We start from the raw sequence: 13,732 nt of genomic DNA on the forward strand, positions 1-13,732 counted from the left end.
TTTTCTTAGTGCAAAGCTCATATAGTAGTCCTAGTCGTACTCCTATTTTTAGAGCCTTCTTTATAGTTGAATTCCTAAGCCATGCTAGTACCTTACCTTCCATGAATGCAATTCTATAACCATCATCTTCAAGTGCAGATATAGATATTAAATTCCTTTTGATACCTGGTACATAAAGAACTCCAGAAAGCTGAATAGAATTTCTGGATTTCAATTTGATGGTGCAGGTCCCAATTCCGTTTATGAAATTTGTAGAATCATCACCAATTGTAACTTCTTCATCTATTTCTGTTTGCATGCTTTCTAGGTTATCTTGATATCCAGTGATACGGCTTGAAGATCCACTGCCAATTATCCAACTGTTGGATTTGGTTGAAATTTGACTAGACAATGCTTAATAGAAGGCATACTTCTCAGGTTCATGATCTTCATTTGATTTATCAGTTTTGGCAAATGATACTTGAAGTTTAGATTGATCAAAACAATTTAGTGCATAATGCCCATATTGATCACATCTAAAACACTGAATTTTGGACAAGTCTTTCTTCTGTTTTGACTGTCCTTTTCCATGAAAGTTTCTTTTCCTTTTCTTCTTCTTCTTTCCCTTCTTATGAAAGTTGGTGTTAAGAACTTGAATGTCTTCATCTAAGGTTTTATGTTTTCCTTTAATCATTAATCTCGATTCTTCTTGAAGACAATCAAATCTCAATCGATCTAATTTTGGGATTTTAGATGTAGCACTTATACCTTGTACAAAAGACTCCCAAGAATTTGGTAATCCTCTGAAAGCTATTAGTGATAACTCTTGGTTGTCAATCTCATAACTAACAGAAGATAATTGATCTCTCAATTCTGTGATTCTCATGAAGAAGGCATTCACTATTTTTCCTTTATTCATGCTAATATTATTCATTTGTCTTTTAAGAGCAAGTATGCCAATGTTATTTACTATGAATGCATTTTCAAGAGCTTTAAACATGCAATATGCTATAGCATGTATTGCCACAATAGGTTCTATGTGATCTCGAACTGCATCCACGATTATCTTCATGGCTTTCTCATTATTTTCTATCCATTCAGTTTTCTCTAGATCATCTTTAGGTTCTTTTTCTTCTCTTATAAAAGATTCCAAATTGTTTTCTTTTAATAACATTGTTATACGAAGTTATCAGCACTTGTAAGGTGGTGTTCGAATCTTAACATATTTGTCATCTTGCGAAGAAATGAGAGATTGCAATTTAATGTGAAATCTGATCTCTTAAACTTAATGAGATCTCTCCTTAACAAGGCTCTGATCCCATGTAAAGTTTCTTACCAGATTTCAAATTCGTGGCTTGCTGATGCACAATTTTATTGCAAGTATGAACATTGTTGACAAAGGATAGATTTGCTCCAAAATCTGTAGAAGTTAGTACAGGGATAATAGAGATAGTATAATATTCTTGAACTGGAAATGTCCTTTGATCCTTTGATGTGCTAGCATTAATTGATTTCAGTGTCTTGTTTACTCGAGCGGATCAAGTATACATATCACACGAAAGGTTGTGATCGTGAATGGTCATGTCTCCGAATGGAGACATGGACATTCACAATCACACCAATTCGGTGTAACTAATCATGCCCAATTTGTTTACAGACCTAACACAAGTCTAACAATGTATTACTAATCATAATGACTGCAGCCCGATATAAAATATAGATCGATAGTGATCAAAACCAAAAGAATCAGAAATAAGTTTTGATCATGCCTTAAATGATCCCAGATATAAATATATGATCATCGGTTCCAACTATGTATTGATTCAGATACACCAAGGATATGTATGCATATATATACAACAGTATGTGCATCATACTATTGTGCATATGTACACTGATCACAGTTTTGTCAGACCGAAGCTATATGCTTTAACAATAAATATATGCTTTTAACCCCTCATTAATGAAATACCACAAAATTTATCATAAACCTATTAAAATCTATCATAATGAATAAGCTAAGTTTTTTAGGGTTTCACGACTCGTATATGAAAATAAGTACCAGCATATGCTGAAATACTAATTTATTTTGCTCCTAATTTCCAAACTCTTGGCCCCTTAAAATTATTCTTCTACCTTGTTGGGAAAATAAGAACATGGACTACATATGCTAATTTAATAAAAATGGCCATTTCATGTTTTGGTGGAGGGCTATGTTTTGAAAGAGACTTATCCTTAGACATAATATTTGTTCATTTGGTGATCAATTTTATGGTTTAGTTACAATTTATCATATTTTCATATTTTAGTTGCAATTTATCCAAAGGTGTGTTGATACATGTAACTTGAATTTGAAACGCAATGTAATATCCTTTGTAGAGGCAGCCCCTAACAATGTATTTTGTATTTAATTTAATTCTTATTAAGCATACCTTCAAGAATGCAAATTCATCTTTGAATGCCAATTTAATTTTGCAAGTCTCCTTATGAAGTGTACATTTATTCATTAGATTTTAATTTTTCAGTTTGAAATAACTCCAAGTGCACACTATTTAATGTAAATTAGATTTTGATTTCCCCTAAGAGCGTACACCTCATGCTCCCACATGCACTAGACAATGAAAACCAGAACTTTGGGCATGACATTGTACAAGTACACAATTCATTACATTGTGCACTCCCAGGAACATAAAACATATTTTGATATTTGGGACTGATCCCTTTAGTGATATGCACAATTGCACCTCAAATGTGCACCTGATGACTGGGATTATTTTCAATGGACTCTCCCATTTTCTGAGTGTGCAATTAACTCTGAAGTGCTCAAAACTATGTAGATTTTAAAGAGGAGTTTCACCCTTCCAAGCATGCACCTCAATACAATACATTTGATATTCATGCTTTACTAAGATGTGCACCTCAAACATGACACTTGACTATTTCTAAAATTTAAATATCTCCTTTGAACAAGTGGGCATTAATTGATGTATTCTACTATTCGTTAATGCAAGTGTGCCCTTGATAGCATAAACCTAGTTGCTTTTAATGTCCTGGTCCAAAATAAATAAGCAAATCTAACTTTAAACTAATTTTAAACCCTTTTCAATGTTAAGCATTTGAGACAACTAATAGCAGATTTTTCTATTTTTTACTTAGAGCTTACAAGAAAACTAGATTTCATTCACTATTTACATTACATTGTTCCATTTCATTTCCCACTAACAAACAAAATATGCAAATCCTAATCCTTCTCTTAATACAATGAGATTTGAGTATCATTAAATATTTTACAATAATAGTTAATTACAACAGAAATGTAAAGTAATAAACAATCATGTCCATACTCATGGAAAATATCAACTAGAACCAATTGAATACGATTGATTTGTGACCAAGTGAAGCTCGAATATGACCTTTGAGTACTCATCCTCTAACCAAAGGAATATTGTCATCTAACCTTTGAAATCAAAGAGATTTCATCCTCTAAATCTCAAATAAATTTGTGAGATTTCCTCCTCAGATCTACACACTCAAACACAAGTTCTAAAAAATGTTTCCAAGGTTGTTTGTATGTAGGAATAGGCAAATGACGCTCCCTGAATGAATGTGTTCCTTCTTACATCCTCCAAAGCAATGGTCAATACTAGGTTGACCACATATTGTAACAACTCCACTCAATGAAAGAAATATCATTTTCATCCTCTAATACCATGTGTACATATGAATCAACACCTTTTCCTAGGTGAGAAACTCTAGCTAGTGTAACGCTTGGTGCCAAAATAGACCATCAATGACTTTATAGCATGAATTGGAGACAAACAAAGAAAAGGTAAATCTAGGAGTTTAGAAATGAGATACATGTGTGCCTTTAACAGAATAAACCTAGTCACTTGTAATGTCCTAGTCCAAAATAATTAAGCAGGTCTAACTTAAAACTAATTTTAAATCCTTTTATTGTTAAGTATTAGGGACAACCAATATCGGATTTTAATATTTAACTTAGCGCTTACGAGAAAACTTGATTTGGTTCACTATTTACATTGCATTATTCCATGTCAATGTTCACTGAAATCTTAACAAACAACATATACAAATCTGAATCCCTCTCTTACAACAATGGAATTTTAGTACAACTACATTCAAATGCTCTAGAATAATAGTAAATTACAACAGAAATAAATAGTAATAAACTATCATTTGCATACTCATGAAAAAAAAAAAACTAGAACCCATTTGATTCAATTAATATGCGACCAAACGAAGCTCCAATATGACCTTTGAGTGCTTGTCCTATAACCAAATGGATGTTGTCATCTAACTTTTGATATTAAAGAGATTTCATCCTCTAATCTCAAATAGATCTGTGAGCTTTCCTCCTCATAACCACACACTCAAACACAAGTGCTCAAAAATGTTTCAAACGACGCTTTGTATATAGAAATTGGTAAATGATCCTCACTAAATTAATGTATTCCTTTCTACATCCTCCAAAATAAGGGCAATACTAGATTGGCCTCATATTGTATTTATACTTTCTGCGGACCTAGTCTTTCTTGGGTTTTCCTCCAGCACTTGTTAATCTAAGTTTTCTTGGTTTCTCCCAACTTCTATGCCTTTATATATTCACTTTTCTTTCAAGGGAATGTCCCCTCTAGAACCCACAATTAATCTATCAAAATGATAATGTAAATCTCTCAAAATGAATTTGTACATAAATTGGTACACTTCCTTCTGAATGCAAACCTTTTAATCTATTTATCATCCTTTAAGACCTAATGTATTGAAGATAAAAGGACCAAAATACCATATTGTGGAGCAATATACATACCAGGTGCAAAATCTTGCATCTATGCAAAGGATATAGACTTGAGCTAAAACGTTCATCCTTATCTGTTTAATGCAACAAAAATAATTTGATAAAATCCTCAATAAGAAGTGGTGGAAACACAATTTACTTTTGGTGAAACACTACATTTTTTGTAGTTTAAAACAGTTGGTGACTTTGAGTCTTATATGCAATTTCCATACTGCATCATAAATGTTCCATTGTCCTGATTTTATTAACTTCAACATAATCTTAAAAATGCATTCCCTTGATAACAAGAAAAAATCAATTAATGTTCAAGTTCTCTCACAGAAAAAACATGTCCATTGCAACATTAAGTGTGAACTACAGTAACATTATTATAACAACTAAATGTATACACACCTAAATGTATACAATCCTAAGTTTATTCATTTTTAACAACTGGGAAATCATCTAATAATTATTCAATTGTAAGTGAACACCTAAATGTTTTCATTTAGGAGTCAATGCAATATTTTTCATTAAACACAGCATCGATGTTATAAGACTAAAAACAGTTTAGATTTCCAACTACAAAACTAAAACAATTGAGCATATAACAAGGTCACCGGGAGACGGGGAGACTTCAAGGTCTCCGGTACTGGTACTGGTACCGGTACGGCAATTTTTCAAATAGGAGACGGGGGTACTTGGAGACGGCAATTTTTTTTTTTTTTTTTTTTTAATAGTTTAAAGAGTCTAATACTAAAAGTAAATACAAGATTTGAAAATAGTAATACTGTAAGGCTAAAGTAAATAATAATAGTAATGTCACATTACAAATTAAAATAGACTCGTAGAGTCAAAGATTCCAAAACTCACATGATCACAATATTGTATCTCATAGACGTATTTGTTTTTCGAATATTGCATATGATCACCATCATATTAGATTGATAATCGCTGAGATTATCATTACATATTCAAATTTTAAATTCAAAAAAGTATAGTTTGATGCTGAATTGCCGATATGCAAACAAAAATGAACACTTTGTACAATAAACAAAAAACAGAAATATATCTAGTATTAGTAGGTCGATGGTACTATCATCTACTCCACAAGGTTGTGATCATCCATCTCAAGGTCTTTGGCTATCATGCTCTCCAAAAAATCATCTCTCCAAAAATATTTTAAATGATTTAATCATTTAAATTGTTGAATAAAAATATTTTTTTAAAAGTGTTTCTAATGTTTTTAAAGTTATTAATTTATTAAATAAAATATATTAAATGATTTAATCATTTAAATTGTCGGTGGTCTTAATTTTTGTATTAAAAACATTCAAATGAGGGCTCAAATATATAAAATTATTTAATATTATATTTTACATTTATATTTTACCAGGAGACTTCGGGGAGACTTCACTTTTTGGATTAGGAGACGGGGAGACTTCAAGAGACTTTGTCATGAAGTCTCCAACCTTTTTTGAGGTCTCCGGAGACGCGAAAAGTCTCCGAGACGTGTCTCAATCTCCGAGACACGAATTTTAGGGGGGAGACGGGTCTCCCGGTAACCATGGCATATACTTACAATTCTTAATGCCATAGTACAGAACATGAAGCTTCCTGAGAAACTAAAGGTAACCTTGAGGCATCGAGAAAAGGACGAATTGAAAAAGATTTAAAGAGTACCAACAAAAAATTTCTCTTTGGATCTATCATTGTGGAGGGTGGTCAAAAATCTTCTAAAGTTTGTAAAATCCTTTGCAATTCTGATTTTTTAATTTCTTCACGTGAGGATTTTGTCAAACACTTTGCACACAAGGAATATAACGCTGATCTAAATGCTGATTGTTTCTAAATGCCAAACTTAAAGAGATATGCTTGCAAACTCCAAATGACTAACAATGGCGATGCAAATATTTTTTGTATTTTATTGGAACATATAAACATTGGTTACAAATGAGAAAATATGCATCTTCAACAATGAGACTTAAGGCAATGCATGCTATGATTTAAATGATATCCTAATTCCCTTTGAGAACTTCTGATAGGAAATTCTGATATAAATTAGTCTACAATCTCTCCACAACAGATTTTAAAAAAACCTACCAATGCCCTAAATATATACCCTCAAAGCAATGCAAAATGTAATAGATAGAAACCTGGAAATGCTCCAAAAATCTGAATTTTACTGTTCACGGCAGCACTCTAGCATTTCATCATTCATGTGGCACTATAGCATTTTACTATTCATGAGAGACTCTAGCATTTTACCATTCACACGACACTGTAGCAGCAGCAGCACTATAGCAAGAATCATAGTAGCAAATCAGTAATGTAGAAAATCTGACTTATTGCTTCAATCTTACTCCACAAATCTAGCCCTAGGCTACAAATTTGGCACAATGAAAAGACTGATTTGTCTTCTCCAATAGCTGCAACCCTTCGAAGGATCTTTCACCACCTCAGTATGCGAATCAATGGGAGTGTTTGTTCCCAATGACCAATGTAGCAACTGCAAAAACCCTTGGCTCCGCCACTTATCAGGAAAAGTAAATGGCAACACATTTGATAATCAACAATGAGGCTACCCTCCCTATTTATTCTTTTCCTCCAATAGACGGACCTCCTTCTAGAAGAAATAAAATAGTATTTAATTCCTCCTTCTAGAAGATTCTTTTAATTTATTTATCTAACTTTAGTCACTTTTAATTAAATTAATTAAATATAAAGTCACCTTTTAATTTGCATTTATTTAAACACTCTCCCAAGTTGCATCCTCAACTGGCAGGTCCTCCCACTTCACAAAGTACTCCCTAATACTACGTCTCCTCAAATTCCTCTCCCTGAGCTCAATGATAGCCTCTAGTACTAAAACCAATTTCACCTCATCATCCAAGGGTGAAAGTACTGTAAAAGGAACAATCTGGCGTCCTAACGCCTTTTTGAGACGTGCCACGTGAGCAACATTATGGACTCTGCTCTCTGTCAACAAATCCAACTCATAAGCCACCTCTCCAACTCTCCTAATCACCCTAAAAGGCCCATAAAAACGTGGCTTAAGTTTCTCGGCACCACTCTTTTTCAGAGTGGACTAGCGGTAAGGTTATAGCATTAGATATAACATATCACCTAATTCAAAAATCCACTCAATCCTCTTCTAATCAACATACTTCTTCTCTTGATTTTGCGCCTTAAAGATATTCTCCTTAAGAGCCTTTACAATGTCTTGGCTCTTTTATAATGAGTCTCCAGCACTAGGCACTCTACTATTTGATAGCAACAAATCCATGAAACTAGGTGCCCCATATCCATATAATGCCATGAATGGTGACATCTGGATAGACATGTGATAACTGGAATTATAAAAATACTCACATAGATATATCCACTTAACCCAAGCCTTTTGTTGCCCTGCTATGTAACTCCTAAGGTATCCCTCCATTCATTTGTTCACTATCTCTGTTTGACCATTTGTCTGGGGGTGGTAGCTAGTACTCGGAGTGAGCTCTGCCCCACACAATCTAAACAACTGCCAAAAATAACTCATAAACATGTTGTCCTTGTCGCTAACAATGCTTCGAGGTAAGCCATGCAACCTGAATACCTCTCTAAAGATACATCTGCCACCTGGACAGCAGTGTATGTAGTAGTGATTGGGAGGAAGTGTGAAAACTTCGTAAGTCGATCAACAACAACATATATACAATCTCTACCCTAGGCTCTCAGCAGTCCTGTGATGAAGTCCATGGACAAACACTCTCACCTCCTGTCAAGAATTAGAAGTGGCTGAAGTAAGCCGGTTGGATAAGAGTGTCCATGTTTTTTTCTACTGAAAAGTAGGACACTCACTAAAATACTACAACACCTCAGCTTTGAGCCCTGTCTAAGAAAAAAGCTCATGAAACTGCCGGTAGGTTTTGTAAAAACTTGGATGTCCTACCATAGGTGAGTAATGATAAACTCTCGACACCATCCTCCTCATCTCTGACCCTAGCACCAAATAAATGCGCCCTTTGTAAATAATGAGCTCATTCACAAGGGTAAAATCAATATTCTAGATTGATCCATCTATGAATCCCAATGCCCATGTATCCTATGCATACTCTACAAGGATCAAATGTCTCCAATCCTCATATATCTTATCAATCTCAAGTGGGATCTTCCTGACAAGGCATCTACTACTACATTTTGTGTCCCCTTCAAATAAGTAATATCAAAGTCATATGCTTGTAATTTACTTACCCATTTCTACTTCCTATCATTAAGATCTCGCTGCCCCGGGATATGTTTCAGGCTATTGTGGTCAGTTTTATGCTGAATTTGCTACCCACTAAATACTACCTGAATTTGGCCAAAGCATGCATTATGGCCAACATTTCCTTATCATTAACGTTGAAGCTCCTCTCAGGACCCCAGAGCTTCCTACTCTCATAAGCAACTGGGTGCTTGTCCTGCATAAACACCGCTCCAACACCTTCGCCAAATGCATCACAATGCAGCTCAAAAGGTTTGCTACAATCTAGTAATGCTCGCACTGAACTCCTTGAATTTATCAAAACACTCTTGTGCCTCAAGGGTCCATAAGAAAGCCCCCTTTCTTATCAAGTCCGTCAAGGGTATTGCATGCCTGGAATATCCACTAACAAACCTCCTGTAGAACCCACACAACCCAGAAAATCCTGTCAACTATGTCAGGTTCACTGGAGTAGGCCACTCAATAAGACCACGAATCTTTTCAGGCTCCATGCATACTCCCTGAGAACTGATATTGTGACCCAAATATTGTAACTCTGATAATCCCAAATCACATTTGGACTCCTTTGAATACAAGCACTCCCTACTCAACACAACGTCTAACTCCCGCACATACTCATCCCATGTCCTACTATACACTAGGATGTCATGAAAGAAGACTAACACAAATTTCCTCAACTGAGGCTAAAAGACCCTATTCATCATTGACCAGAAAGTAGTTGGAGCATTAGTTAGCCCAAATGGCATAACTACAAACTCAAAAGGGCCACAATGACACCTGAATGTCGTCTTCTCTATATCCTGCTCTCTGACTCAAATCTGATGATAGCCTAATCTCAAATCAATTTTGGAGAAGAAACATGCTCTATGTAGCTCATCTAATATTTCATCAATCCATGGGATGGGGTACCTATTTTTGATAGTCTTCCTATTCAAGACCCTGTAATCTATGCACATCCTAAGAGTACCATTCTTCTTCTTCACCAAAATCACAAAAAAAGCAAAAGGACACTTGCTTGGTCTAATGTGCCCCATAGCAAGTAGTTCCTTGATGGTTTTCTCAAGCTCATCCTTCAATCTCTTTGGATGCATGTAGGGTGTGATCGTGATGGGTTTAACACCCTCCTCTTAACTCAATAATATGCTTAATTCCTCTATGTGGACATCTACCTGGTGGTATGTCATTGAAAACCTTATAGTGCTTCATTCTTAGTTCCTATATGGCTGGATGTTATCCTAATTTTTGCTACCCCTGTGATGGCATTAAAATGCAACGGGCTGCCCACTTAGCCTGGTCATCTCTCAACAAGCTCTCCATGCATCTGCAAGACATCATCTGAATGGCCTTAAGTACATGGATCTTCCCTTCTGACTGAAACTTCATCTCCATCTCTCAAGTTGAGAGTGAACTCTCCAATATCGTATAGTCAAGTCATGCCAAGAACTAAATCCGTATCACCCATGTTAACAACATAAAACTCTACTTTGAAATCAAAGTTATTGATCTTTAGGGGCAGACTTGTAATCTTCCTGTCACATTTGAGGATATAGCCATCAACTACCCTCACTCTCAAACCCTCAAAATGCTTTGTCTGTATCCCACGCCTCTCAATCAACCTAAAATCAATAAAATTGTGAGTAGCGCCTGTATCAAGCAAAGTGATAACTCGTTGACCAGCCAATACCCCTCTCAAGCTAAATGATCCCTCTTGTTGTACACTAGTGAGACGGGCGTCCTAAAGTCTACCCTCAATCTTCTCATCACCTGTAGCCATTTTTTTCAACTTTTCATCATTTGTGCCTTCCTTTCCTTCAATTGATTCATCATTTTCAGATTGCTGGTCCAAATTTTCAGAATCAGAATCCTCATAATAAGCCCATATAGCCCTATTTTCTTTCCCCTTTGGTTTCAAAAAACAATAATGGTTCATGTCATAGGGTCCTTTGCAATAAAAATAGAGTTTTTTCTTCCTTAAATGATTTAATTTCTCTCTATCCAAGGGAGCAAATGATTTATCTTTATTTTGAGCCTTTGTTTCATTCCTCTCAGGTTTCTTGAAGAATGGTTTGTTGTCTTTGCTAGATGATGCACCCTTTGACTGAAATTTATTTATTAAGGCTGCCTATTCCATACTTCTAGCTTTCTTAATCACTTCTTGCAAATTGAATGGATCAAAGGTTGTTACCCAACCCTTCAGTGGTTTCGATAATCCCTCAGTGAAAAAAACAACCGATCTCCTATCTGAGATATTTGGCACCATAACGGATAGCCTCTGAAAGTCACTAATGAAATACTCCAATCCGCCTGTCTGTCTCAACTGTGCCAACTCCCTAAAGTAGACTTCTGGAGCCTTCTTATCAAACCTCTCTACCAACCTGTCCACAAAGTTTTGATATGAAGTCACTTGGTTATGCTAAAGGTTAACCATCCCATAGTACCACCAATCATGTGCAACTCCCTCTAAATATAGCATGGCATATTTTATTGCCTCCACTTTTGTCATAGGTCTCAATGCTAAGAAGGTATCAAGCTTGTGAATCCAAACTTGCGCTATCATTCTGCTGCTACCATCAAATGTAGCCAAAAAAAGCATGCCTATAGCACACTTTAATTCATTATCCTCGCCACAAGGTCTCCTATTTTGTCTCAATGTCCTGTAATTCTCTCTCCTCGGGTTAAGAAACTACTCAAATGTCATCCTCCTTCGCACCTGTGGAGCTAATAATTTTCATTCATCATTCGCAGCCATAAGAATATCTACGAACGTCTTCTCTGTTGCTTCTTCTGTAGGTGCTATCGCAAGCTCATCTCTAATGAAGGTACGACAAGTAGACTTGTTTGCTCTCATAGAATGCGCCCTATGAGCTCTAGGCGACCCACTTCACTCTTGTTATCCCCTTGCTCTTGATTCTATCTGTCTTATGCATTCATGCGCTCAACCATGGTGGTGGGTACTTGCAAAGCCTGAGCCATCTCCTCCTGTCCGGTAACCATTTATCTAAATTATTCCCTTGTTTCCTGATCCTCATTCCTATTGCCTCTAGGTGAGCTACCCTCTTGCCTGTCACCCATGGTGCTCGGCTGCCTGTCGAATTATTGTTCGCTGTTAAACAAAGTTTGCCTACGAGTATAAAATCTGCAAAAGCCAACCTCAGACAGCTGCATATGATTGCTAAACCCTCAAGATGGCAGGATTTAGCTCTAATACCAATGTAATATCCCTTACAATTCTGATTTTTAATTTCTTTTTTATTTCTTGACCTAAGAATTTTGTCAAACACTTTGCACACAAGGAATATAACGCTGATCCATATGCTGATTGTTTCTAAATACCAAACTTAAAGAGATATGCTTGCAAACTCCAAATGACTAACAATGGCAATGCAAATATTTTTTGTATTTTATTTGAACAAATAAAACATTGGTTAAAAATGAGAAAATATGCATCTTCAACAATGAGACTTAAGGCAATGCATGCTATGATTTAAATGATATTCTAATTCCCTTTGACAACTTCTGATAAGAAATTCTGATATAAATCAGTCTACAATCTCTCCACAACAGATTTTAAAACACCCTACCAGTGCCCTAAAATATCTACCCTCAAAGCAATGCAAAATATAATAGATAGAAACCTAGAAATGCTCCAAAAATCTGAATTTTACTATTCACGGCAACACTGTAGCGTTTTACTATTCATGCGGCACTGTATCATTTTACTATTCACATTGCACTGTACCATTTTATTTATGCGACACTATAGCAAATACTGTAGCAAAATCACCGTAGCAGGGACAGCACTATAGCAAATCAATAATGTAGCAAATCTGACTTATTCCTTCAATCTTACTCCACAAATTTGGCTCTACGCCACAAATTTGGCACAATGGAAAGGCTGATTTGTCTTCTCCAATAGCTGCAACCCTTTGGAGGATCTTTCACCACCTCAGTTATGCGAATCAATGGGAGTGTTCGGTCTCAATGACCAATGTAGCAAGTGCAAAAACCCTTGGCTCCACCACTTATCAGGCAATAAACAGCAACACATTTGATGATCAATAATGAGGTTGTCCTCCCTTTTTATTCTTTTCCTCCAATGGATGTAAGTCCTTTTAGAAGAAATAAAATAATATTCAATTCCTCCTTCTCGAAGATACTTTTAATTTATTTATTTAACTTCAGTCACTTTTAATTAAATTAATTAAATATAAAGTCACCTTTTAATTTTAATTTAATTAATCACTTTATGAGAAATTAATTTAATCAATCTCTCCTTGTTCCTCCACTTAGCCTTCAAAGAATGTGAAGACTAAGAACTCCACTAAGAGGCTAAAAAGATGGGGGCATTACAAAGGTTGTCGCTATGTTGTATGAGTTTAGAGCTTAAAGTTTTGGTATTGATTGTGTATATTTTTTTGGCATCAACATTTTAGATCACACTCTGTAATCCATCATCAAGATGTGTAATGCCCCCATTTTTAGCAAGTTCCTGCAATGGGCTTGGCCAGTTCACCATCGCAACCCTCATGAGTAGACAGTAGGATTTAAGGGTCTCAGTTGTGGGGTTATAGGCTTTCCAGTAGCCCATGGTGAGTTTGGGCTCCATTTGAGGGACTTATTATTTATAGTAAGTCAAACTGTTGGTTCCGATGAGCTCGGTTGAGTTAGAGGACTTGAGTGATGCTCTCAATTTTTATTTCGGGCTT

General features: G+C 35.6%; 1 protein-coding gene across 1 annotated transcript in view; it reads right to left on the reverse strand.

Moving 5' to 3' along the window:
* Positions 1–13,732, reverse strand: part of LOC149551455 (phosphoglycerate mutase-like protein 1) — a 149,669-nt gene that overhangs the window by 120,005 nt on the left and 15,932 nt on the right. Inside the window, exon 2 of the mRNA XM_089786964.1 lies at positions 4,808–4,869. Within this exon, the coding sequence (XP_089643090.1) occupies positions 4,808–4,869 (62 nt within the window). The remainder of the gene's footprint in view (positions 1–4,807; positions 4,870–13,732) is intronic.

Source organism: Cupressus sempervirens, chromosome 6, assembly GCF_028749045.1.
Source record: "Cupressus sempervirens isolate cs-2001-9-10 chromosome 6, ASM2874904v1, whole genome shotgun sequence".
Taxonomy (NCBI): domain Eukaryota; kingdom Viridiplantae; phylum Streptophyta; class Pinopsida; order Cupressales; family Cupressaceae; genus Cupressus; species Cupressus sempervirens.